Source organism: Atractosteus spatula, chromosome 2 (assembly GCF_055471065.1).
Source record: "Atractosteus spatula isolate fAtrSpa1 chromosome 2, fAtrSpa1.hap1, whole genome shotgun sequence".
Classification (NCBI taxonomy): Eukaryota; Metazoa; Chordata; class Actinopteri; order Semionotiformes; family Lepisosteidae; genus Atractosteus; species Atractosteus spatula.
The window spans coordinates 36,555,275-36,581,541 of NC_142707.1; the positions used below are offsets into that span (position 1 = coordinate 36,555,275).

General features: G+C 35.5%; 2 protein-coding genes and 1 non-coding gene across 3 annotated transcripts; 1 reads left to right on the forward strand and 2 right to left on the reverse strand.

The window, feature by feature from the left end:
* The first annotated feature begins 3,192 nt into the window (after window positions 1-3,192).
* Window positions 3,193-3,274, forward strand: trnas-gcu (transfer RNA serine (anticodon GCU)). The gene has a single exon. It is a non-coding gene; the product is annotated as a tRNA-Ser (tRNA).
* Window positions 3,275-4,807: 1,533 nt separating this feature from the next.
* Window positions 4,808-14,447, reverse strand: LOC148839640 (protein FAM177B). Its single transcript, XM_088927156.1, has 5 exons — window positions 11,350-14,447; window positions 8,474-8,638; window positions 8,014-8,080; window positions 7,334-7,431; window positions 4,808-5,883 (listed from the first exon to the last, which is right to left on the reverse strand). Exons 1-5 carry the CDS (start codon window positions 11,368-11,370, stop codon window positions 5,683-5,685), a joined length of 552 nt encoding a protein of 183 aa, XP_088783282.1. The 5' UTR covers window positions 11,371-14,447; the 3' UTR covers window positions 4,808-5,682.
* brox (BRO1 domain and CAAX motif containing) lies at window positions 12,662-25,534 on the reverse strand. The gene is made up of 13 exons (XM_088927147.1): window positions 25,340-25,534; window positions 24,139-24,280; window positions 22,267-22,373; window positions 21,660-21,756; window positions 21,019-21,114; window positions 19,812-19,884; window positions 19,153-19,258; window positions 18,690-18,779; window positions 18,316-18,401; window positions 17,561-17,642; window positions 16,043-16,193; window positions 15,296-15,455; window positions 12,662-14,869 (listed from the first exon to the last, which is right to left on the reverse strand). Exons 2-13 carry the CDS (start codon window positions 24,237-24,239, stop codon window positions 14,783-14,785), a joined length of 1,236 nt encoding a protein of 411 aa, XP_088783273.1. The 5' UTR covers window positions 24,240-24,280; window positions 25,340-25,534; the 3' UTR covers window positions 12,662-14,782.
* Between the last annotated feature and the right edge of the window lie 733 nt (window positions 25,535-26,267).

Genomic DNA, 26,267 nt, shown 5'->3' on the forward strand with positions numbered 1-26,267 from the left:
GATTAGGCCAATTTTACAAGAGAAACTACAGAATACATGTTAAGCTGTATTTTACATGCAGTGAACTGTGCATGTGTCCGTTCAAGAATTAAAGATAGGGGGATTTAAAAATTTAAAAATTAACTGGCCTCAAATTAAGAAGTTAGAACAAGAAGAGACTGATATCCTCCAAAAACAGTTAACTGCCTTCCTACTGTACATCAGTGTCCCGCTCACCGTTCTAGGCCATTCGGCTCGTAATTCCAGTCCAAAGGGAAGAGTGCCACCTACTGGTAACCACGATTTCTAAAGGCATTCAGAATATAAACGGAGTAGACAAGGTAATAAATCAATAACGCACTAAAGTGCAAGCATGTAAAGCATGGTATAGTTATCTATGGTGTTAGTAGCCACGATACCAAAATCATCCATTAAATGCGAACGAATTCCATTCCTTAACACCAATCCGAACCAAAGCCAGATCTTTCATTCGTATTTCATGTGTAAAAATACTTCTACAGGTCTTTTCATAACGTAAGCAGCATGTACATGAAAGAATAAATGTAATTTTCACCTGACAACTACTGTTACGTTATACTGTAGACCTAAAGTAGAAAAGTGATGGTTCATTTGGACGTTATCCAAGTATAATTTATTACACAACAAAGTGGATAAATAACATTAAGTCTTATATTTCAAACACAATTTATCAACACACCGGACGTACACCCTTAAAAAACAGACGCATTGCAATTCAAGTCTGAAAAAACTTACGCCGATACCGACATCTATATAATGCACTCAATCTGATGCGAAAAAAGTTAACAATAACTGTGCGTACAATACAAGCGTTTGCATACTGTATGAGGCAGCTACTATAAAACCAAGTGGGCTGATCAGGTCTCATATTGCTTTATAAAGGAAATTTTCATTTCGCAGAATCATGATTCCGGTATTACAAAATAGACAGCGAAATGAAACAAAATCTCTTACTTGCATATATTAACTTGCATGGATGAATCACGGCCGCTCAGTCAGTGTCTCCCTGTTGTCTGTTTGCTATGCAGACCAAACAGGAAGTGAACTCCTGCAGCGTCCAAGGCAGTGCTGCAGTAACCAGGGCCTCGCGGATATAGCGTCAGCGACCCAGACAACAGCAGGGAGGGGGGAAGCTTACGCAGGTTTAGTCACCGTTCAGCAGAATCTCGATACATGCAAGAGCATTGTAATACTAAAGCATCCCCAACTCCCTGAAAAATACGCAACTTATTAGTAAGTTATTTGCTGCTAAGCACTGTTTAAAGAAAAACTTATGGATTTTAATATTCTCGAGTATTAGGAGATCTTATGTGTTTTTAAAAAAAGTATTATTTCCCCAGTTTCTACTACTAGCAAAAAGTGCAGGTATATCCAACTGAAAAGAAATATTTATGTATACCAAAATGTTGATAGTAATATAAGAACGGTTTTTCCTCTAAATATTATAACACTCTAGTAAAAGTATTGTACCATCTTCTCAGTTGGTAATGTTTGTGTTCCTAGTTGTATTGGACTGTACAATAAAATAAATTTCCCCCAGAGGATAATACACCTTGAACTGAATTGAAGGTTATGACAATGTATTTTGATTTTTTTTTTATTTGGGATTATATTGTAAAGATAGTACTGGCAGTTTGTATACTTTGGGATAAGTACCATTGGATTTTGTACTATGACTACGCAATAGATTCTTATCTAGGGTGGCAATATGTCCTTTATTGTGAAAATCCTGTGGTATTGTCTTTGTATTTCCTAAGTATATAGTATACAAATGAAAGTACCAATTTTCAAGGTAAACTGACAATAAAGAAATGAAGCAGGGTTTATAATCGGTAAATTGGCGTTTAATACAAAGAATCAGTGGAGGACGCTTATAGTGAATGTTAAGAGTAATAATGTAGGTGAAACATTTAGGTTAGAGGCAACAAATCAAAGTCTAGAAACAGATGGTTTAAATGAACAAGTAATAGGTTTATTCCATGCTGAAAAAAAGAAGAAAGAGAACACAACGTTTCGGCCGTGGAGCCTTCTTCAGGTGTCCTGAACACCTGACACCTGAAGAAGGCTCCACGGCCGAAACGTTGTGTTCTCTTTCTTCTTTTTTTCAGCATGGAATAAACCTATTACTTGTTCCTTTGCAGCCTACGCATGCTGACGCAGCTACCCACCTGATGGTTTAAATGGTTTAGTTAAGGCAAACAAGTACACATAAATTAGACTACATATTTTTTCCATCACGAAGCAGAAACTTTTTCTTACTCTGCTCTCTCTGACATTTGACAGTTCTTCAAAACTTTTAGTTCAACAGTGACTAAAAAAGTAATCGTCTGTCTAGTACTCTTCTCAGTTCTCCCGCAGGTGTTTGAAGTTCTGTTCCTATTTTTATTCGGTAGGAAATTAATTATCTTATTGTTTCCACTCTCAAATAAGAATTAAAAACCAATTTCCACGTGATAAAACCCGAAATATTTTTTATCATATTTGTGCAGCAAGTGCTGGCAAAAAAAAAAACAGAGGTGGTATCATACATATTGTGTACATCCACCATGAGCGCTCGTGGGGAAAAAGTGGGACTCGCCTATGTTGTTTTAGTTCAGTCTAAGTTACCCTTAATGAGCTAAGAAGGATGCATTTAAACTTTGTCTTCAATGACGAATGTAACACATTTCTTTTAACTGTTGAAGGGAAACGTAATTATAAACCTTTACTTAAAATCACCAGCTTCCCAGCATGTGAAAAACCTAAAAAAGGTTCTTATAAACAACTTACTAATAAAAGTTCAGATAACTGCGATCTTGACTGGAACAAAACCCGCGAGTAGCACGAAACAGGCAAACCTAATCTGAAAGAATTTTTTTGTACCTCGGTTGATGCTGGTACTTTACGGTCTGGTTAATAAAAAGAACCTTTCTACGAATTACAAGAGTATACTTTTGTTGCAAGTATGGAAAATTTGTATGTTGTACTTGCCTCTGGAAAGGAGGGGTTATCTACATTGAAACATTGAAACCTTGTATTCATCACACTCTTCCACATACATTACAAATATATGGGTTTAAAAATGTTGGACATTTTCTGTAATGCAAACTATTTCATTATTTCGATTGACTATTAATTTGAAGGTGCAAATTATAGCTTTTAGTACAGTATACGTGCAGTGCATTGCTATCAGCTGACGAGGTGGCCGAGTGGTTAAGGCGATGGACTGCTAATCCATTGTGCTCTGCACGCGTGGGTTCGAATCCCATCCTCGTCGGATCATGTTTTACTTTTGTTGTACTTAAAAATATTTATAACAGCTTTCTAGCAAAAATCTTTATAAGAACGTTCTTTATGGAAGCGAAATTGGTTTGTACTGCCGTTGTTATTAGTGGAAAGGCTAATCGCAATCGCACGAATCGTCTTTTTACAGCATCTTGAGTGCTGTATTATACAGTAGCTCTGAAATGCGAACATAAATTCGGAAACAAATCAAGATATTCAAAAAGAAAATTATAAATTCGAAAACAGCACCGTCAGAAAACAGTTTGCTACAGCATAATTGCTTTACGGTCAAGGTAGCAAACAACAACACTGCCACCTTGCGGAGAATATATATATACGAATTCAAGGAAGAACCTTTTTTTCTTGAAAGCCGCGGTCCAGTGGTTTTTTTCGAAATTACCCATAACTCATCAAAAAGTTATTACATCTTTAAAGCATTTGGGTAACGTTTTAAATATGTAATTTACATATCATCTATCCATTAAGAGAAAGACAGTTATTCCTAGTAAGTGTTAGCCTATCCCAGAAGCAAACAGCAGTTTAGGGACTATATCTAAACAGCATGCCAGTCCATCTCTCTGTCACACACAGATCTCACACTTACAATTTAGACACACAAATTAACCTCGCTAGCATATCGTTAGAAAGTTGGAGGAGACTTATCACCTGTGAAAATCCACACAAACATGGAAGAACATGTAAACTCCACACAAAAATCTGTAATACATCCATATGCTAACCAGCTAGCTGCAGTATCCTACCATGTTTCTCAGCTGTCTGCTTGTAATTGAATGCTTTAAGAATCTCATCCAGTCTTTACTTGAAGATTCTATTGGAGGCACACAGGAGGTCTGTTGCAGACCTTTTCCTACTTTTCCCAGCTAGCAAGCTTGAACTAATGCATAACATCATTTGAACTTTTATTTAACTTATTTAAATACTACTTTTTGAATTTCATATCCAAGCATTTTGAAAGTCTTTTTTGCTTCCTTACACTACTTACTGCATGTGTTGAAAGTGATAAATTGACATACAGTAAATGCCTATTTTTTCTGATCCATTGGTTAATTGCAGTTCAGATTCAAACTGTGTATTTTGTGTGCTTGGGTGCAATATACAGTATACAGCACATTGTTCAGTTTGACAGATGTGTGCCCATATGAATAGTGTTTTAGTCCTCTACCATAGCTTGCTCTCCTGAAACAGTATTTGATGCTCTACATTATCATCCTATACAGTAGAATCTGCAGGTTTAATATTTACATGAATCTACAGGTCTAAATATTTAACACGAATGTCACAGATGTTGGTATAGCTGATAAACCTTTCAAAACCAACACCACAGTACATTGCTTGTTGTTTGTTAACGAGACATCTTGTCACACCACGTAACTCATTGCTAAAGGGGAAAAGTTCAGGAAAGAAAAAAATAAAGTGATGAAAGCAATATCTATGCAAACAGACAGGCAGACAGAGATATGTCTGCACTTGTTTTAGTGTATCACATTTTAAACAGGATAAAATATTATAGAATGAATGAGGTTTATTAACAACATTCTCTTCTCACTACAAAAATCTGCTGAGCAGTGACCATTGACCATTTACATAAATAGGTTGGCATGCTGGTTAGGACTGCTGCCTCGCAGTGCAGGTAGCCTAGATTTAGTTTTGGAACTGGAGTGCTATCTGTGTTGAGTTTGTGTTCAGGATGTATCCCTTGCCTTTTGTCTGTGGTTGTGACCCTGCATTGGATTAAGCAGTTAGAAAATGGGTGGATGTATTTACATAAATATGATATTGCAAAAAATAGCACAAGCAACATGGCAGGAATATGATAGTACTTCAATTATGGTTGAAATATTCCTAATATAGTGTTCAATAATTGTTCTAGAGAGATTTGTGCACAAAAATGAAAATGTATTGATGTGAGAGAAAAAAATTCTTGACGTCCTGTAGTAAAGTCATGTTATTGTGTTCCAAGAAACAAGAAAAAAAATTAATAAGCCCACATCATCACAGACAAGTTCAGTAAATAGCACCTTGGTATACAGGCTCTGTGAACTCTAAATTCAGCTAAACAACACATCATATAGCCATAGGGCCAGACAGTTCAGATTAAAATCAATGCTGACATACAGTAAAAAGCAACAAGCTATTCTTTACTTCTGTTTGGAACAGTCTAGCAGTAATACTTCTAAAACACATTTTAATTAAAATATTGTGCTGATGATTCACATTCAAATATAATTCTTAATGTTTTGCAGTCTAAAATATATCTACTGTATATTGAAATACCCAAAACTTTTTAATGTTTTTCATAATTGATTTTCAAGTGCTGCTGTATTTCAGAATTTCAAGCAATTGTAGTACTCAACAAAAATTTAATACAAAAGAACCAGATTATCTTTCATCTTCTGTGTAGCTGGCGTTGTGAGTCCCAGCTGTCCCATGGTGACTGTCTGGTACAGTGCTGCATGGAGATGATTGTAGAGCCATGCCTGTCATGTTTATAGCTCCATACTCTGTGTTTCGCAGGGAAAGATCTTGCTTATCTGTCATCTGCTTCATTGGGATTTCTTCAACATCTTTGTCTTCTGAATGCTGGGAATTTAATATGGTTCGACACCACACATTAGAGAACGTTTTCAAAAAATCAAAAGTAGGATTACTGAGGTACTACAGAGTATGCATATGTTAGAATTTAAAACTATAAAAAAGATTACAGGAAAACATTACTTTAGAAAATTATATTTTAAAATGACAGGAGGTCATTTGGTTCATCTAGCCTAGAGAACAGCAAATTGATCCGACTTTACTCACTGGGTTTTTAAAATCTACCTTTGCTTATTTTTTGCTTTGATACATGATGATTGAACAAGTAACAGTGACTGACAAATTCTTTACTTCACATTTATATTTTGTAAAATGTAATACTGATATGAAGTTTCTATTCTTTTATATCAGAGATATTGTACTGTACGCATTTCATGAATTTGTTTTATACAGTGACAAGTTCCAAATTTACAATGTTGCCGTACAATACCTCTATATGATGTCTAGAAGTCTTGTACATCTACATAATACATATAGATAAATGTACTATAACTTATCTACTAAACTGTTTTTTAGTATGCAACCATCATTTGTCTTTGAAAGGTTTAAATACAGTACAGTATATAGAAAAAATATGCAGCACATACAAAGTACTGGTTTTAAAACAATGGAAATTATGTATTAGAATGTGAATCTATCAGAGTTTTTGGCTGTATGAACAATATAGTGGGGTGAATATAAGTACATGTTTATGCATATGTATATTAATTACTTTTTCCCAGAAACTGAGATAAGCAAATGAATTCAATAACAATTTACAGCATGTGTAACACTTACAGTAGGTATACAGAAGAACACAAGCGCTGTCAACACTTATCTGCTGTACATAAATAATCAGATTACCTCAAATTGCATGATACAATTCTGTCACCAAAATTGAATTGTTTCAGTTCATTTGAAAAATAATGAAAAGGCATATGTATTGTGAAGCATCTCAACAAATGCAATGGCATTTATACAACAGGTACAGTATGATACTAGATCAGACTGAGCCATGAAATTCTTCTTAAAAACCTTTGGTGGCTTAAATATTGGTAGAGGGTTAGGAAATATAAACCATAACTATAAATTGTGACTGTAGCATTTTACTCCTCTATTTTGCCTCTTTTTTAAATTCTGTAATGTTGACACTTAGGTTTTAGAGAGCTTCCAAACCAATATTTTTCCAGTGTCTCTACAACCTACATTAGGTGGGTCCATATTACCATGATGTTAGGTTTCCAACCCCCAAATCTCCTACAGTTTAATCCTTTGCTCTTGAGACTTTTTTCTGATATGCACAATGGACCTGTGCTGTTGAAAAATTTCCTGGTGCTATTTGCATACTTTTCTGCACAACAGAGTGCTGTATGTCATACGACAGACACATGTACAACATAATGACTCATTTTGGAAGGTGCGTAAAATCCCAGAACTCCTTTTTTTCTTGAATACAAACCTCATTTTTTTTCCGGAGATACTCATCCACTGCGTACTGGTATTTTGCAGTATTAAGTCCCAACAGATTTGCCAGTTTCCCCCCAAGAAAATCACAGGCTGAATGGGGAAAAAAAAATGTTGAGACATCGCATGGTACAAGATTCCTATTTATCGAAATGCAACTAAATGATTTGCCTGTAATATTCACAGCAATTACATTGTAGTATTTATCACAAAAGCAGCACATACTCAAATATTTAATTGTAGAGTATGTTCCTACAGAGATTTTGATGTAATATTCTCAGCTCTAGGCAATACGGTGGTGCATTGGCTAGAATTGTTACCTCAGAGCACGGGGACTCTGGGTTCAGTCGCAGACTTGGAGTGCTGCAGCATCTGTGTGGAGTTTGTATGTTCTTCCTGTGTTCACCTGTTTTTCCTCCATGTGCTCTGGTTTCCTCCCACAGTCCAGAAACATACTGCTAGGTTAGGTAGTTTTTTTTAAAATTGTCCCTGGTGTGAGTGTGTGTCTGTCTCTGTGTGTGCCTTGTGATGGGCTGGCATCCCAGCTAGGGTGTAACCTGCCTTGCACCAGTTACTTGCCAGGACATCCTGAAGTGGAGGAAGCGATTAGAAAATGGCTGGATGGATACTTGATTCTTTGATGAGCTACAGCATGTTGCTTCTTTCAGTACTTACTAAACAAGGACTTCTTAACAACCTGCATCCACAGAAACCCAGCATATGCCTTCCATGACAGCAGGGCCTGAAAAGAAGCCATTATCAAGATAACTAACAGTTCTGAGGGATAACATAAAAAACGCAAACAGACTAAAATGATACTTAAAAGTTGTTCTACTGTTTCCCAAAGATGGAGAAATTTTACCATAAGCAACCAGTTTTATGAATCAGGTATTTCATTTACAAAATTGAGGATGATTTCAAAATTGCACATATAAATTTGGAAAATTGTGCAGCCTCAGCTTAATGGATTTAAAAGTATGGAAAGGTCTTATTGAGCAACTGCTTTAATATGTTGCAGAATTAAAAAAAGCAGGCAAGCTGCAGAGTCCGGTGAGAGGCTAGGCAAGCATTCACTCTGAGTCCGAGGAGAGTGTATTTTAATACCTTAGAACCATATACTGAAGCTCGTACTTACTGTGTCCACTGGGACCTTGAATAGCTTAACATGGGGCACACTCTGATCTTCATCATCACTGCTCTCCTCTTCCAAGGTTTCTCCACTAGCAAAATGGATAATCCTCTTTGGCTCCTGCTGCTTGGACACATTTGTTCCATCCAGATATGTCCGTTGGGTGACATCCTTAGACAGAAACTCTTATTAAAACAGTAAAGGGAAGAACTGCCAAAGGCTGAGAGGTGAAAGAGTGTGTTGGCTTGTGTTATGATACCAGTCTCCCCACGGTTGTGTGCGTTTTCCCTAGGTGCTTTGTTTTCCTCTCACAATCCAAAGACATGTCTTTGAGGAGGAAATGGAAACAACTGTTCAAAACCCACACAAACATGGCTGGAATGTGTGAACTCCACAGAAACGGTGCCCAGGTCTATAATTGACCCCTGGGCCCAAGAGCTGTAAGCCAGCAGGCCTAAATGGGATACCACCCCTCAATATAACCTCCTCATTTAAAAATATGCTTCGTATGACACAATCTGATGAATGTGCATTGAGAGAGAGTTAAAATGTAGATGACTTTTGGAACCAAATTTCTGTCACTCAGTATATGATACATGTACTTATGTATGAAATGCAATATATTTCATCATTATCATCACTTAACCTATTTAACCCTAAAACCCTACTCATTGAGAACACTATTCAACATGTCATTTTCAAAAACAGAATATTTGTCAAAAAATATAATAGAACCGTAGTTGATTCATTTTCTTTGGTTTGGCAAGATTGCTTAGACTTTTCAAACTAATACTTTGATGTCCTGAGTTATATGTTTCACTGAAATGAGTTGAAGGTTGCACTGTTTCTTTGAAGAAAATCTGAATCCTAACCCTAAACTACTCAAAACCTTAGCTAGGGTTAGGATTCCTAGAAAATGAAGATACATTTTGATGACATGCCTGTTTTTTAGGAAAGAAAATAAAATGTAGGAAAAGTGATATTTCAATGTTATCTTCACTTTTCTTTTCTTGCATATATGGCTCAATACACTGCATTGCCCTAAATCGGAATGTTGACTTAATTGCCCTAAAAGCAAACGTTTGGAAGAAAGTGGATATACTATTCAAACTCTTGCATATGGGATTGAATGCACTGGCATTTTAACAGATACAAGTACAATTTATTAGGTATTCCTGCCCCTTAGCCTGTTTAACCCTGAAACCATGCTCACTGAGAACACCATTCAACATGACATTTCCAAAAACATCAAAAAATAAAATTATCAAAAAATAAAATTGTACCATAGTTTATAAATTTTCTTTGCTTTGGCAAGGTTGCTTAGGCTTTTAAAACTAATACTTGGATGCCCTGAGTTATATGTTTCACTCAAATGAGTTGAAGGTTGCATTAATTCTTTGAAGAAAATCTGAACCCTAACCAACTTGCCCAAACCCTTAGCTAGGGTTAGGTTTAGGATTCCTAGAAAACATAGAGAATATCTGATATCATACCTGTGTTTTAGGACAGAAAGGAAATTTAGGAAAATTGATATTTCAATGTTATCTTCACTTTTCTTTTCTTGCATGTATGGCTCTATACACTACATTGCCCTAAATGGGAATGTTGTCTAATTTGCCCTAAAAGCAAAAGCTTGAAAGAAACTGGTTATACTTTTCTCATTCTTGCATTTGTGATTGAATTCACTGACATTTTAACAGATACAAGTAAAATCTATTAGGGATTTCTGCCTCTTAACCTGTTTAAAACCATGCACATTGAGAACACCATTCAACAAAATTTCCAATAACATAATACTTATCAAAAAATAAAATTGTACCATAGTTGATACATTTTCTTTGGTTTGGCAAGGTTGCTTAAGCTATTCAAACTAATACTTTGATGTCCTGAGTTAAACATTTCACTCAAATGAGTGGAAGGTTGCATTCATTCTTTGAAGAAAATCTGAACCCCTAACCTACCCAAACCTACCTAGGGTTTGGGTTTGGATTCCTAGAAAATGTTTGATGGCACAGCTTTCTTTTAGGACAGAAATTACATTTAGGAAAAGTGATATTTCAATTTTATCTCCACATTTTATTTGCATTTAGTATGTTACATTATGCAGTGAATAAACTGACTGTACAGCATAGTGAATGTACCTGAAACACTGGTGGAACTTGAAAAAAAATATAAGAGCAACTAAAAACACTGAATTTTACATTGTACTAAAAGCAGCTTCCATCAGATCCCATTCAAGTTTGCTTTTCATTTGTTTGCAGAAGGTGGGACCTCAGCTTTATTTACAGCCTCAGCTGTGCTCATGATACGGTGTTTGTGCAGTTGAACAGTTTTATTTGAAAGGTAACCACACTGCTGGTAATTCTATTGTAGAAAAAAATGTGTCTTCAAGTGTTTATTATATTTTTATTAAATTTATTAAAATTATTTAAAGGTGACACCCCTAAAGACATAAAACAATTTAAGACTAAATTGCAATGGTACAGTACCCAAAATCATTTTATTTTTCTATAGTCCTGAGAACTTCATCTTTTTAAAATTGCAGATAAGTCTATTTTATGGACAGGCAAAGCAGACATCTGAAGTGCCTTTATTAGAAAAGGAATTCAACAAGTATTTCTGGCAATGAAAGAATTGCAAACATCTTGCATTCACCATCAAAGGAGTTGTGGAAAATTAGATAAAAATGACAATTTGCAATATTATTTTTATCAATGTCTTGAAAGGAACAAACACTTCAGTATACTGCAGCATGGTTAGAAACTAGACACCATCCATGAGCTCTTTTGTACTGTAAATTAAAATTTGTATCGAGCTCCTCCTTTGCACTCCGTGTATATCTACAGGTTAAAGTATTCTTTGATAAAATGTAGAATACTTACATTTCTGAGCTCCTCATTCATTTTATTTCTCTGAAGACCCGTTTACTTTCCAGTCTGTAGCTTAAGCCTGCTCTGCTGCACCCAAATCCTGCATTGCCTCTAGTCACAGCAAAGAGAAAGAAAGTGGAAACTGAATGCCTGATAATCCAGACGACTGATATGCCGGAATGAGATATCCTGCTTCAGATCAAGTTACGTGATCCACGGGGCTGTTTACATTTCTATATGGTAGATTTTGCAGTTTTACTGTTTAAAGAGATTTGCTGCTTTTCATTGTGTTTGTTACTAAAGTTCCATTCTCAAGGCTTCAGCTTTTTTATCATTGTGTATAGTTTCTAGGCTGCAGACCTAAAAGTGTTTTAATAAGCTTTCTTCACAGCCTTTCGCTAGTCTACGTCTTTCTCTCCCAAGAGAACACAAACATTAAAACATAATTGCTTGTCATTTACTTGAACACATTTAAAAAGATTAAACTAAAGAATATTGAACCCCATTAAAATAAATCTGCAAACACTCTGTCAAACAAACTTATTTCATTTTTAAAGGACATTCATAGCATGTTTGCTGAAAATGGTCATCTTTTATTTTTTAACCTGTTTGCACTCTCCAACGCTAAGCAATAAACGTCAAATTGCCCTCTGGAATAACTGTATTATATCATATAGTTTAGCAATTTACCTAAGCACAATTAAGAATGAGATAAATGATGAATATCTCATAATATCTAACAAAACATGTGGAGTTGAACGGTTCTGAGCCATCAAAGCACAATATTAAACTTCACTAAAAAACTGACAAGCAGAAATTATGACAATTCCTTTCACTGATCACTTCATGATCACTCTTTCCAGGCTTTGAGAAAAAAGCAAATGGGCTCCATTTTGCAATGTAGGGCATACAATTCTATCCATCCATTTTCACTTTATCCAATGTAGCCAGACCCTGTCCCAGCAAGAAGCAGGCGCAAGGAAGGATACACGGGACATAGCGGCAATCCATCGCAGGGCACACACAGACACAAACATGCACAATCGCACCAGGGTCCATTTTCCCAGAAGCCAACTTGCCCATCACTATGTGTTTGGACTATGGGAAGAAACCGGATCACCCAGTGGAATTCCATGTAAACACAGACAGAACCTAAAACCTTAATAGTAGTCAACAAAAGAAGAGGGCAATTAGACAATAATGTACTGAATACATTCAAATTGATTTTTCCAGTGGTTTATAGTTTTGATTATGTCACCTTTTTGATAAGTTGAATTTTTTTGTATAGGTTTTGTCATAAAGTAGGCAAAAACAAAAATACCCATTTAGGTTTGTCATTTTATTTGAGTATTATGCTAATACAGTTTTGTGGTGTTTTTCTGACTAAGTCACAAAAAAGACTGGACTCTTTCAGGAAAAAAAAAACCCAAAATCAAAGTAGTAATGCGTAACTCTTACAAACAAAACATTGCGCAAGTAAGAAAAGGATATATTATACTTTAAATTCTATTTACATTGTCTAACGCTCTTTGGCAGAGTAGTTAAAAGTGTCAAAAGATAACAAAATGGAAGTATTTCACTACACCAGCTTGCACCTTATTTGTAACTTGTGGTTACAAAGTCCACAAGCAAAGGAGTATAGACTCGCATTATCACCTACATTTACGAGTGTACTTTAATAACAGCACATATTTTATTCAGAATTAGTTCACATGTTTATGCATTTTATGCTCTGCCACAACAGTTTTTGTTTTGGCTTTGAAATGTTGGTAAATTTTGACTACACTCATTCAGTCTGTGTTCCTTTTAAAAACATAGTAACATTCCCCTTTAATTTTAGTGAACAGCATCATTAAATTGATAAACAATAAAGTGTTTAACATAACAGAAGATATGATGCATCTCTGACAACAGTAAGCTTTCTTGTATTCTTACTAAATACCCTAACATATTCCTAACAAAATTTTCCTTTCTTTGTGTTCAACAAAACAAAATGTTCGGGAACTGGGTACTTTAGAATGGTGCTGTCAGCATAGAGTTACCCTTTAAGTTGTAGAACATGGCCATGACTACCTGCATATTGAGTTTCTGAGGACATTTGCTTCTCCCATGATTACAGCACAAAAGTAATTTAATTAATATTTAATATTAAAAGGAAAAAAACATTCAATTCTAATAAAGCACTAATTAGACTGTAGAATTCATCAGATTAATTACTCTTCATATACAAGGAAAAACAAGATCAGAGCAATCACACAATAATTCTTTTAAAATGTCAGATACAATGTCACTGGATGATACGGTACTGTAAAGAAATGAGAAGATTACTGAAGAATAAAAGCTGGTGAATCAAATGTTTAATATGATGAATGATAACATATTGGTCCATTACTTTTACTATGCAAAATTAAGTTGTATGGCTCACTTGCAAAACAAAATGAAGCTTTAAACTGAAGACAGGCCAAAACATTTCCAGTTTTCACCCCTATTTTTTAACACCAATAAATCAGGATTGGGGTGGATTTATTTCAGAGATCAGATTCGGGTGTGGAATCCTCACCTTAGGGCACCAACATGCAGCATGGACACAAACTCCAAACAACTGCTAAGACTACATATCAAACAGCCATAGGCTGAAGACAATGTTGAATGGTTTTAGTGTTTCTTAAACATCCCAGATAACTGAATAAATCTTTTTTTTTTTACCACCAAAAGTCTCTGAATTGGACTGTGCCAAGACAACAACAAATATAATATTTACAAGGATGTCAATATTTTTAATACTTCTCAAATAAATCATTTAAATGTTATGAAAACAATACAAGTGCATATAGACAGATTAAATAAGTTTTTGCATGAAGGCCATACTGTATATGCTAAAAGGCTATAATACATTAGTGAGAAAACAGCAGTAGTTATTTCAACAAATGTACAACTCCTAAAATTATTTTGTTATGAACAACAAAAAATGATTACATAAAGATTATGGTTTATTAAAATGTACTATGGAACATCAGCTGATTCCATTTTTTTCTGACTGCCCTTAAATTTCTCCAATTTAAATTCAATGTAATTTAGTTTTCATTTGATTATATGAGTATACAATGTACCACAGTGCACTGTTTCCTTTGCACTTAACCTGATGATTCACCTAATTAAGTCAACCTTCACAAACGGGTCTATTTGTAGTTTAAATTCAATAACCACTGTCGAAGGTTATTCTATGACAACAGATGATTATGTACATACACCTAGTAATGCAGAAATTGTGCTTCTTATAAGGAAACAGGTAAGAAAACCAACTTAAGTGTGAGCAAAAACCACAGAGTACCATTAAAAAAGGAAAATCTGAGAAAACATTTTCTATATTAACGCCACAGGATATATCCATGTGCTCCTCTCTTGCACTCTTTTATCATGATGATATGGCAGATCTTTTCTGCTCTTAGGAAATACTGCAGCCTGTGTCCTTTTGTGGCTTAAGATCTGGTTCTTTCATTGGCTTAACTTCTTCCTCCTGTTTAGGTTTTGCCTGCAAAAACAATTTTAAGAACACATGTACGGTCTTATTTTTTACAATTATCGTTATATATAGGTTGGCCTTATTTCTGCTTCATCAAAAGACCACTACTGCCCCATTTTTTAAGTATTTTATATACCACTGAAAATCATCTCATACTATTTTCTCTAATGTGCTATTCAGTAAAACATTTGGTTAAAAATGTTAAAATTCTATCTACCAGTTGACAGATTTTTATTAATTAAATCATTTATTTGGTTGGTATAAAATCCTGCTTCTAATATATTATGTACAAAGTTACCTAAGTACAGACTTTCAAAGCATTCCTTGGTAATATAACTACAAAGAATGATTTGCTTGCTGTATAAATGTCTGTAGAACTGGACAGATTTTAGCTGATTTTTTTCAGGAAAGCAGGACAGAAAAGGGAATTAATACCTTGTCATCTTTATGGTTTTTAGTGAGGTCAAATGTAGCGTAAACCTCAGGTGTACACTGAGGACTGACAGATGGAAATTCAAAGGCAATGGGCTCAACAAGTCCATAGCTGGCCTTCAGTTCCAAATCTGGAGGGTCCTGGGGTACTTTCTGGAAATATCTAGGATGCAAACATATTATAATAAGAAGACACACAACATCAAGGCTCATATTCAACACCAAGACCACAGGATGTTATCATTAAAATGCATGAAAAATATAACTGTGCTAAAATATACAGTTTTGAAAAAAGCCACAAAACAACTTTTACCACATAAACCAGATATTATGATTCGTTTCAATATACTACTGCATACACATGCACACGTAATACAATGTAACAACATAAAGGTTACAAACAAGAGGAGGCCATTAGGCTTATTTAGCCTTTTAAGTAGTTAAGTGAATCCAAGGACCACTTCAAGATGTTTCCTGAGAGAAACCAGGGTATCAGCTTCAAACACATGGCCGGGTAGCTTGTTCCATACTCCCACAACTCTCTGGGTAAAGAAGTGCTTTCTGTTCTCATTATTTAGTTTCTACTTGTGCTCTCCAGTTCACGTTTCACTGTCATATTATTTAACACATCAATAATTTTTAAAACAGTTTTGTTTTATACAGTCTATCAAACATCATGTCTGTTTTTGTTATCTATATTGAGACATCTAAAGTTACCCCTACAGCTCAAAAGGTGGTTTACATACTCACATGAAACCATTTTCTCTTTCACATTTTTCCAGCGTGTTTTTAATCAAACCACCTAGTTTCGTGAAGAACAGCTGTTCTGAAGGCTTAGCCGTGCTTCCTGGTCCCTTGGTTTGGCGGTATTCTTTACATAAAGACTCTGCTTTTGTATAATCTAAAAGGGAAATAGAAATATTAGACATGCAAAAAATAAATATCTTGATTTCCAAAAACTACAGTGCGAGAAAAAGTCCGTGAACCCCCATTACAGTTTCATTGTTTAATTGAAAACAGTCTTTTTGTTTTCAATAACTAAAAGGTTATTTATTTACCAGTTAGGTTAACAAACATAAATTTATATAATTAAATAAATTAAATGTAAATAGTTATACAGTATTTACCAGTTCAATGTTTCTGGAGATGGAATCGTGTATGAAGTAGAAAAAATAAAAAAATTAAGGAAGTACAATTATTTTTGAATGTGAAATAATAAGCGAATCTGTACTTAGCATAGTAATAGCAATGAGGTAGTTAAAATAGCTGGGTAACAACTTGAACTTTTTCGGCCACAATGAGAAAGATTTTCTGTGGCAAAAAACAAACACTGCCTCTGCACTGCCTGCCAACAGAAATAGCTCATTCTGACTGTCAAGCATGGTGGTGGGAGTATCATGGTTTGGGGCTGCTTTACTGCCTCGGGATCCAGACGGCTTGTCATCATTGACAACTCAGTGTTATATCAGCACATTTTGGAGGAGAAATGCAGGCTATTATTTTATCGTCTGAAACTGAGATGAAGTGGGTCACGCAGCAAGGCAACGATCTTAAACATACAAAGCGGACATACGACAGAATGACTGAAGAAGACATTTTGCATTTCAGACCTGAAGTAAGCTGATCAAGCAAATGTCACCACATTGAAGCAGTTCTGTAAAGATGAATGAGCTTAAATTCCTAAAAGCCAATGCAAGAGACTGATCAAACATGAAACTGTAACTGCAATTGAAGTCATGGCTGCTCAAGACGTGTCACCAGTTACTGAATTTAAAGGTTCACGCAAACTTATTAAACTTGTGTGACTTGTTTGCACAAAGATAATTACTGTTGGATCATTGTATTAAATAATCCAAATATATTTTGTGTATTTTGGTATTCATTTAATCAGGTTATCTTCCATCTTTTTTTAAGACTTACACAAACATGAGAATAATGACAAGAATATGGATAAATAATTTTTCCGGGCACTTTATATGTTGTTTTTCTATGTTGTTTTAGAAAAAGTAAAAGGAGATGCATCTAACTGAAGTGTGGAGATGATATCTAGCACTAAAGACTTGCCTTGGTGATTTCTCAGCAGACACTAATGAATCACCTGACTAACCGTTATTTCAATTTGCTACTTCAGACGTTCACAAAAGAAAAGCATATTAAAAAACATTGGACAGCATCTTTATGCTGAATAACAGGAAATGGTTCCAGGCAGGGAGCATGCAATGGTGAACCTAAAGTTAAAACGGTTTTAGGCTGGAAAAGCATGCTTACACTTTTCGGCTTCTCGAAGAGATCTGACTGCTTCTCCACACTTGTCACTTGCTAGAAGCATCTGCCCATTATAGCAGTAAGCCTGGGTAAAATATGTCATTACAGTTATTATGAATCCAAATCTTTAGTTACTGTTATAATACAAGGAAAAATGAAACGCGAGTGTCTCTTCAGAAGAAGCAGCACCAAAATCAGCCAAAATCAAACATCTGGGGGAAAAGGTTTGATTAGTTAAAATGTTTTTACTACAGCCATTTGATGAAGTTAGCACACAAGGTTTATTCAAAAATTTAGTTTTGTGCACCAACTCATTCTAATCCAATGATGAGAAAACAGCCCCTTTATGGATTTAGTTTAGCCTTAGATTAGAGAACTATTAAAGATATTAAAGATCTTACAGCAGGAAAACCGCGCTAGCGGGCTTCTTCAAGAATCTAGTCATTAGCGTGCATGGTACATAATGGCAGTTAAAGCTGTTGCAAAATGTGAGAACTGCAAAACAGTGGCTACAAAAAGGAAAGGCAGTCACAGAGGTACTGTATGTCCAGTCTGGTCAAGGCACACCAATATTTCAGTGTAGGATCACCTTCATCTTAAGTTGAAGAGTATGGGAAAAAAATAATAAAAGAACATGTAATTGATCTACCCCAGGAAAATAAAAGTGACAAGTCTAACACAGATTTTAACATATTATACAAATAAGTTGCAGCTGAGATAAGGTAAATAACACTCCACCAAATCTGAAGTTGGCTTACATAGGCCATGTAGAAGGCCTGCTTGAGCTGAAGGTACTTCCTCCATTTGTTGGTGTAGTCTGGCTCCAGCGAGTTCAGAGTGTGATCTGCAGTTACATGGAAATGACAACCATAATCAGAATGCTGTGACACTATAAACATAACTTGTACATGATGCTATAGAAGTAATTTAGGAGCATGCATCATGTACACTTTATTTATTAAATATGTTAGACGTCTTACTATATACAGTTTGAGTGTAATGTTCAGTTCTCAATGTTGCGCAAACTGTGTGTCAATAAAAATGGACCTTTGACTATGGGACAACAGGCCAGTGTACAGGCAAAATGAAAGAACCACAAAATTGTCTGAGTTACAGGAAAAAAAAACCTCACCAGCCTTCTTGTAGAAATTGGCAGTTTCAAATGCCAAGGCACCTATCAGACTGGCATTGTGTTTCAGTTCAATGGCCCTGGCAATGGTCACTTTTGGGGAAGGAAAGGGAAAATAAAAAAAGAAAAAAGAATGTTTACGGACACTGTTATGAATACCTCACCTTACGAAATAAAAGCAAACTAATTGGTATTTTTACAGTAACCATGATGATGTAGTATGCTTAGTTAAATTAAAATAACTTGTAGGTGATGAATTACAGAGAGAAAAGCTGTTGTTCCTCTTGCAATGACTTGGAATTGGTTTGGAAAGCAACACATTGTATCACGTAACACGTTTTAATTCTAAAGCATTACATTAATGTTCTCAAAGGAAATTCAGGAAGAGTAGGAAAAACTGCAGAAAACAACATCAAACCAATAGTAATACCCTTTTCTTCTAAAACAGAAAGAAGGCTTAATTTACCTTCTTGTGCTTCTGCCTGGCATTGGATAATGTAAGTATCAATAACTCGAAGTTCCAGATCTCGACCTTTTTCTGCTGGAGTAATAAGACGTGGAATGTGGGCATCCTATGAAATAAGGAAGCATATGTGTGAGGGAAAGGTGTTCCTTCTGAAATAACTCCACACCCTATAATGCTAATGAAACAATTATTTTCTATTGTGTGATTGTAAGAAAGGGTCATATAACTACATAGGCTTGAGTGCAATGCTGAGTCACTGCAATTAACACAATTATGTACATTCCAGCTGCAAGATATAATAATTCACATTATAAATCAATATTTGTGGGACAATTATTAATCTATTTTATTACTGCCCACTCTCTAATACTTTAGTCTCTGTAAAAATTTAGACCAATCGCAAAATAAATTGTATCTGAGTGTGTCAGCATCTTGTGTCTTTTAAAAAATATGTGGAAAACAAAAACAGTCAGACATTCTGTTTCTTAAACTGGTGCAGTAGAGGTAATGTGCCATTTTGATTTCATCATTTTAAAAGACCAAAACAACTCTGCACATTTTAGTTTGAATCAATTTCCAGGAATTACCAAATTATTTAAGTTGTACTGTATAAGAAAAAAACCATGACCTTAAAAATGTAGAAAAAAAGTTTATATCACCTTTAGATGTTTGAAAATTCCTGCCGCAATTCTTAGGCTTTTGTGAACCTCTTTTGCTTCAGTTTCTGTTATGCTGGAATAAAAAAAAAAGAAAAACTTTTGGAAAAAGGGCTGTACTCCCAATACTGCGTTAATTTCTTTTGCTAAATGAAATGACAAAAATGACCACAAAATCTGTATGATACAAGTTGCAGGCAAGTTCGACTTCCTGCTGCAAAAACAGATGTATGTAGGTAAACTACAGAAATACAAATTCCACAAAACATGAAGTCTAGTCACACACTCCTCTCCGCAATCTGCGTCTTAAAATTCTTAAACTGGTACAACACAAGTCATGTGTCAGCTGGAGAACAGAGAGCTCTCATTGACACACCACATGTTCCAAACACTGCTGTTGCTTCACAGAGTTCTTGCACTTGGGACTTCTAGTCGGTTATTGCCAGAGTGATAAAGGAGTTACTAATAATGCACATTTGGTAATAGAAGTGTAAACTTTCAAAGTTACAGAACTTCTGCTTCCATCATTTTGCTAGATATTAAGTGACCCTGGATAAGTGTGTAAAATTGTATAAAATGTACATTCTCATTAATCAATAAAATACTGAGTAGGCACTAAATCTTGACTTTCAAAAATGCATTAATCTGTCCTGGATTTTACTCCCTTAATCAACCTTCTCTTGAAAACTAGTTAACACATCTTAAAGAATCTTTAAGAAATAACATTTAGTGACAAGTGAGCCACATGGTGGTGCAGTGGTTAGCAATGCTGCCTCCCAGCACTGGGGCCCTGGGTTCAATTCCTGGGGTGCTATCTGCAGATTTTGAATATTCTCCCCATATTCATTTGGGTTTCCTCTGGGTACCACAGTCCAAAGACATACTGGCAGATTACTTGGGTTCTGCAAAAAAACTGGCCCTGGTGTGAGTGTTTGCATGTTTGTGACTGTGCGTGATGGGCTGGCGTCTGATCCAGGGTGTATCCTGCCTTGTTGTGCCCTTTGATTGCAGAGATAGGCTCTGGGCCCCCTGTGACCCTGTATTGAAAACAGCAGCCTGATAATGAATGGATGTTCCACGTTTTGTGAGTGCCAGATGCTTCTCATGTCAATGGAAAACCACCTTCAACTGCTGAGTTAGTAAAGTGCAGCTGGCAGGGAAAGTCAGTCCTGATATGACCGCACCTCTAGGACATTTCTGCAGTACTTACTTTTCTTTCCCAGCCAATCTAGAAGCAAATTTGGAGTACCAGAGTCCCACATTAAACGTCATTGAGACAAGTTCAAACACAGCATCTTGCTGGGCACTGAAAAGAAGAGATGTGGTACAACAACAGAATTTTATTTCTTTAGCCAAACCTATAAAATGATTGGCTTATTTCAGTAAAAGAGTTTCATGCATGCCACACAGTATATTGCATAATAAAACATTTTCATCTTAACTAAACAACTGCAGTTTTTCCATCTGCTTCAAAATTGCTGATAATTCATATTTCAAACATCCCTGAGAACTATGCATTTATTACCCTTCCATGTCTATACTTATTTTTTTCTTTTATGAATAAGGAAGAAAAAACATTAATTCAAGTGTTAAAGAATAGTAATGACAAACATTTTATTCAGAACTGAATATCAGAATTTCAGCCTACTAAATTCTAACATTGTTGGTTCATAAACAGTATTTCCATTTATTATATAAGTTAATTTTGAAAATGGACAATACAAAACAGAAACTTTTGAAACAAAATACTTATTCTGATCAATCCTGGCAATTGCTTTAGTGCATAACCCTGATTTTGCCTCGACAAATTGAAAGTTGGGGCATATATATCTTTAAATTTTAAACTAGTACCTTGGAGTGTTTCCTTGCAAAGTGTCAGTCCACTTGAAGTTCTGAATAAATCGCATTTTGTTTTCTTGTGTAGTACCATCTAAAGACACTATGAAACCTGCAGAACATCAAACAAGACAGTATAATAACAAAATGAATATTATACATTCTGTAACCTGTAAATTGTAAATCATAGGTTACAATCCAATAATAAATTATACCTTTAATGTACTATTTAATGCTTTTATAGTCCATATTCACATTCACTTCACTTTGCTCAGTCTACATTTCATCTGTAGTCTCTATAATATTAATTTAGTAAATTATTACTGTACATACACCTTTGACATAGAATAAATTGAAGGGGGATAATATTTTGTAAATCTATGATTACTAATATACTCAAAAAAACACCTTTTTAATTTTAAAAAAATGGGAAAAGGGAGGAGAAGGCTATACTGTAGCTCTTTGTATGATACAAAATTAACAACAGAGAATTTGTTGCATTACTGGAATCTGTTTTTCATTTTTGGCTGCACATGGGTGAATATTGTTAGTAGAACATGGTTGTTTATTTCTTTTTCTAAGCCAAACAAAGTGAAAAGTTTTGCACTAAGACAGTACTAACCTTGCAGAAGGGAGAAGTAAGAATCAGTAGCGTTTTTCATTATTTCGGGATTGCATGTGGGATCTGTAAACATTTCGAGAAGTCGAGCCCTTGCTGCCTTCAAGTCACTGATGAAAGGTAAAAACAAAATAACCCATTTTTGTTGCAGTACATGTAAATTTTAGAGCAGCACGAAAATTAGCATAGATAACATCACTTTCAATGCAGCCTCATGTACAGTGTGGTGAAAAAGTTAAGTATATCCCCTTAAGATCTTATGTTTTACGTACTGTATTTAGACATATTTGACCCTCACCTCACCTTAGTTCTCTCACAGCAGATAAAACTAACTTCATTTGACAAATAACACACAAAATGTATACGTTGTCATTATTAAAAAAAAGGTCAGCCAGCATCCAATGTCTTTGTGTGATTAGTAAGTGCACCCCTTATTTAAATAACTTGTGGCACTCTACTTTAGCAGCAAAAGCTTGAATTAAATATTTCCGGTAAAAGTTGATCAGTCTCTTACACCGCCCTGATGGGAAGTCTCCTCTTCCTTACAGAACTGTTTAACCTTTGCCCTTTAGGTCCTGCAAAGCATCTCTGTGGGGTACAGATCTGGACTTTGACTGGGTTAGTCCAAAATCCTGAATTTCTTCATTTTGAGCCATTATGTCATAGATGTGCTTATGTGTTTTGGATCATTGTCCTGTTGCATGATCCACTTTCAGTTCAGCTTTATCTGTCATACAGATGGTCTCATTTTCCTCTAGAATACCGCAGTACAGCATGGAATTCATGGTATATTCAATGACAGCAGGGAGTCCAGGTCCTGTGACAGTAAACCAGATCCAAACCATGCAAAGCCGACCACCCCACCCCACCAACACCGACCGCCATGCTAGATGGTTGGTATGGGGTTTTTCTGGACAAAGGCTGTGCTGTTTTTGCCAAACTACGCTTTGCATTATGACCACACAACTCTTGACTCATTGGTCTGGAGCACATATTCCAGAAATCTTGTTTATCATTCAAGTTTTGCAAACTTAAACCGTGCAGCAATGTTCTTCTTGGAGAGACATGGTTTCCTCCTGCCTATCCTTTCAAGGAAGCCATTCTTATTCAATCTTTTCCTGATGATGGACTCATGGAACTTTGAGACTTCTAGAAATATTATAAGGTCAGATCTTGGAGAGGATTTGATAGGATGGCCACTCCTGGGTAAACTGGGTCTGGAATTTTCTCTTTCTTTGCATGGAATGAAGGACTTCATTGTGTTTGGAAATGGCTTTGCAACCCTTCTCAGATTTATAAGCAGCCACAATCCCTTCCCTAAGACTGTCACAGATGTCTTTTGATCTGGACATGTCGTGTTACCACAAACCTGAGTGCTGAAGACCAAATTGACAAAGTTTCTGATTTTACAGACGGGTGGAACTACTTCCTGATAATCACCTTTGATAATACATACCAACTTAATTGAGATGGTAGAACTTACTTGCTTTTTCACATAAAGATATTGAATGTTTGCAGATTAAAAAAAAACATTGACAAAGTAAAGGTTTGTGAGTTCAGTTTTATCTACTATTAGAAATGGGTGAGGACTAGGTGAAGGTCAAATATGTCTATATTACAAATATGTTAAACTATAAAATCTTAGGGAGTGCACGTACTTTTTCACCACACTGTAGAGTACATTGATCAGTACATTGTACAAGGTCCGAATGTTGTTTTGCTATTTCCAGAGAGAATGCGAACACAAAATAAAATAAAATTTGAAAATAGAGCTGTTACAGTCAACACAAGGGGCATAATCTATGTGAACCGAACCTGGTATCCAGAAGAATGGAAATGAGGAGAAATGTTGGCCATCAAGAAAGAGGTGCTTACTTGCATATTTTATTTGCTGCAGGACTGGCAGCCACACCATAGAAGCTAAAAGAGACAGGAGCTGTGGCCTTCAAAGGATTTCTGTGAAACCAGTGGGTCATGTTGGAGAACCTTTACAATCCTCAAGGATAACAATCTCAACCTGAATAGAAAAAAACAAACCAAATTGAATAATGTGAGTAACGTCTCTCTGGAGAGAAGCATATGAATCCTGTAACTTACTTTTTTTACTTTTTAGCACTTCTAAAGTTCCTTATCTTTTTTTTCCAGTGAGCATTAAGATTCACAGTCATTATATGTGAATTACAAATTAAATGTATTATTGTTTTTGTTACAGTCACTATTATGTAATTGTGTATAAAGTCTTAATCAATATGGCCAGAGAAAATGTAAATACACTAAATAAAACCTAAAGAAAAATACAATACTAGATTTTCAATAAAATATTTTTTGATGTCACCTTTCAGAAACGTGTTGCATATTTTTAGAGTACAATGTCAAAAAGATCATTAACTTGTTAAATTGTATCTAGAGGTTAACTTTTTGTTTTATGTTCTTAGTGTTACGCAATCTGATGTGGAATTTATTTCAAGAGTGGGACGACTATCAATCCTCCGGAGTGCATTTCTCCTGTACTAGTACTACTAGTAGTAGTCTGCATCGAGAAACTGCACATGAAGCTACAATTCACGTTTTTGACTTTTTGACACTTAAGAAAAAAAATGTATAGGCGAATTAGCTATACCTCAGACATGCTGAAGATCTTCTTGGCAAAATTAACAAAAAATACATTAGAAAATAACAGCGCGGTAGAATATAAGTAATCTGACTTCGTCTTCCATTTAAATGTTTAAAACTAGGCTCGTGGACGAACGCTGCCAGTAAACAGAGGCCTACCGTTCGGTTATGTATACAACAGCAAAACGAATACTAACCTTTTCATATTCGACTCGTGTCTTATTTGAGAATATTTATGAAACTTACAATTTACTATTATTATTTATGACTATTTCTGTTAACAAAATAATAACGCAACAAAATTACAAGTGACCCATTAGAATAAATACGAAACACGACACAATTTGTTCCTATCATATTCTGTTTCTAAATTACTTTTGAAGTGATTTAACCTAAATCATACTAGAGAGCATTCCATTATACCGTTCTGTCACACATAAATAAAGTAAATGAACTGTCAAACCTTCGCCTTCTCTTCCAACAATTCAATCCAGGAAATAAAAACAATAAAAATGACCTCTTCCTGTATTTGCTTTGACGGATGACATCACAGTAGGCCGTTTAACTCAGTCTCTTTTTTCATTGGTTAATTGAGAGTGATGTCACTTTCTCACCTCCTCATTGGAGATGATCCGAGTCCTGTGTTCCACGCCCACGCGCGTGCCATGGCAGAGTCTCTGTTTACTGTAACGTCGCGCTTTGGGCAATGGGCGTGTCGCAGAGCCTCAGACTAGCCTGCTGCCTGAAGAGGGGGGCGGCAGTGCCGAGCAATGATTGAAGTCATCATCAACCAAAAAATAGCAGTGAAGTTCAGGCTTCTCTACACTCATAAATACTACTTTACACTGACCGTGGACTCAAATCAGACCCATTTGTCCATAGTTTGCTATGTAGTAACAATATCTTCACAGTTTAAAAACATGACTAGTAAACTGCATTAGAAGAATGGAGAATTTCTAAATCATATATTTTGAGATGGTTTTACTTTCCTTAAGTAAAAGTGCCTACTTCTTCTGCCTTTCGGGGAGTCAGACAAGGGAAACCGTGTTTAATTAAAACGGCTCCGAAGCGTCATCTGGATAAGAATAAGTAAGCAAAGTCTAATTTTGTCTCGAGTTTATTATTTTAAAATCAATCATCAAGTAGTTAACTATACAAGCCGTCTTATGTATTTGGTTGGACCTGGGTCAAGACCCATGTCAGAGCCTTAACTTGGTCCTCTCAAGTACTGACACGTTCTCTGATCCAGAAGTAGGGTTTCTCATAGGGATGTTTTAAGAAGGTGGTTTAAAACTGGCAGACAAGTTAAAATCCCTCACCAGTAAATTAATTCAACTGACTTAAGTGAAGGGATGTTTGTTTTTCTTCAGCCACTGTTAATCAAGTTGCAA

Coding starts and splice junctions, on each gene's coding strand:
- LOC148839640 (XM_088927156.1), bottom strand. CDS start 11,370: ATGAATGAGGAGCTCAGAAAT. Junction 8,639..11,349: donor TGAATGAGGAGCTCAGAAAT/GTAAGTATTCTA, acceptor TTTCTGTCTAAG/GATGTCACCCAACGGACATA. Junction 8,081..8,473: donor TCAAGGTCCCAGTGGACACA/GTAAGTACGAGC, acceptor GCTTCTTTTCAG/GCCCTGCTGTCATGGAAGGC.
- brox (XM_088927147.1), bottom strand. CDS start 24,239: ATGACCCACTGGTTTCACAGAAATCCTTTGAAGGCCACAGCTCCTGTC. Junction 16,194..17,560: donor TCTTCGAGAAGCCGAAAAGT/GTAAGCATGCTT, acceptor TTTCCCTTTTAG/ATTATACAAAAGCAGAGTCT. Junction 14,870..15,295: donor AAAACCATAAAGATGACAAG/GTATTAATTCCC, acceptor TTGTTTTTGCAG/GCAAAACCTAAACAGGAGGA.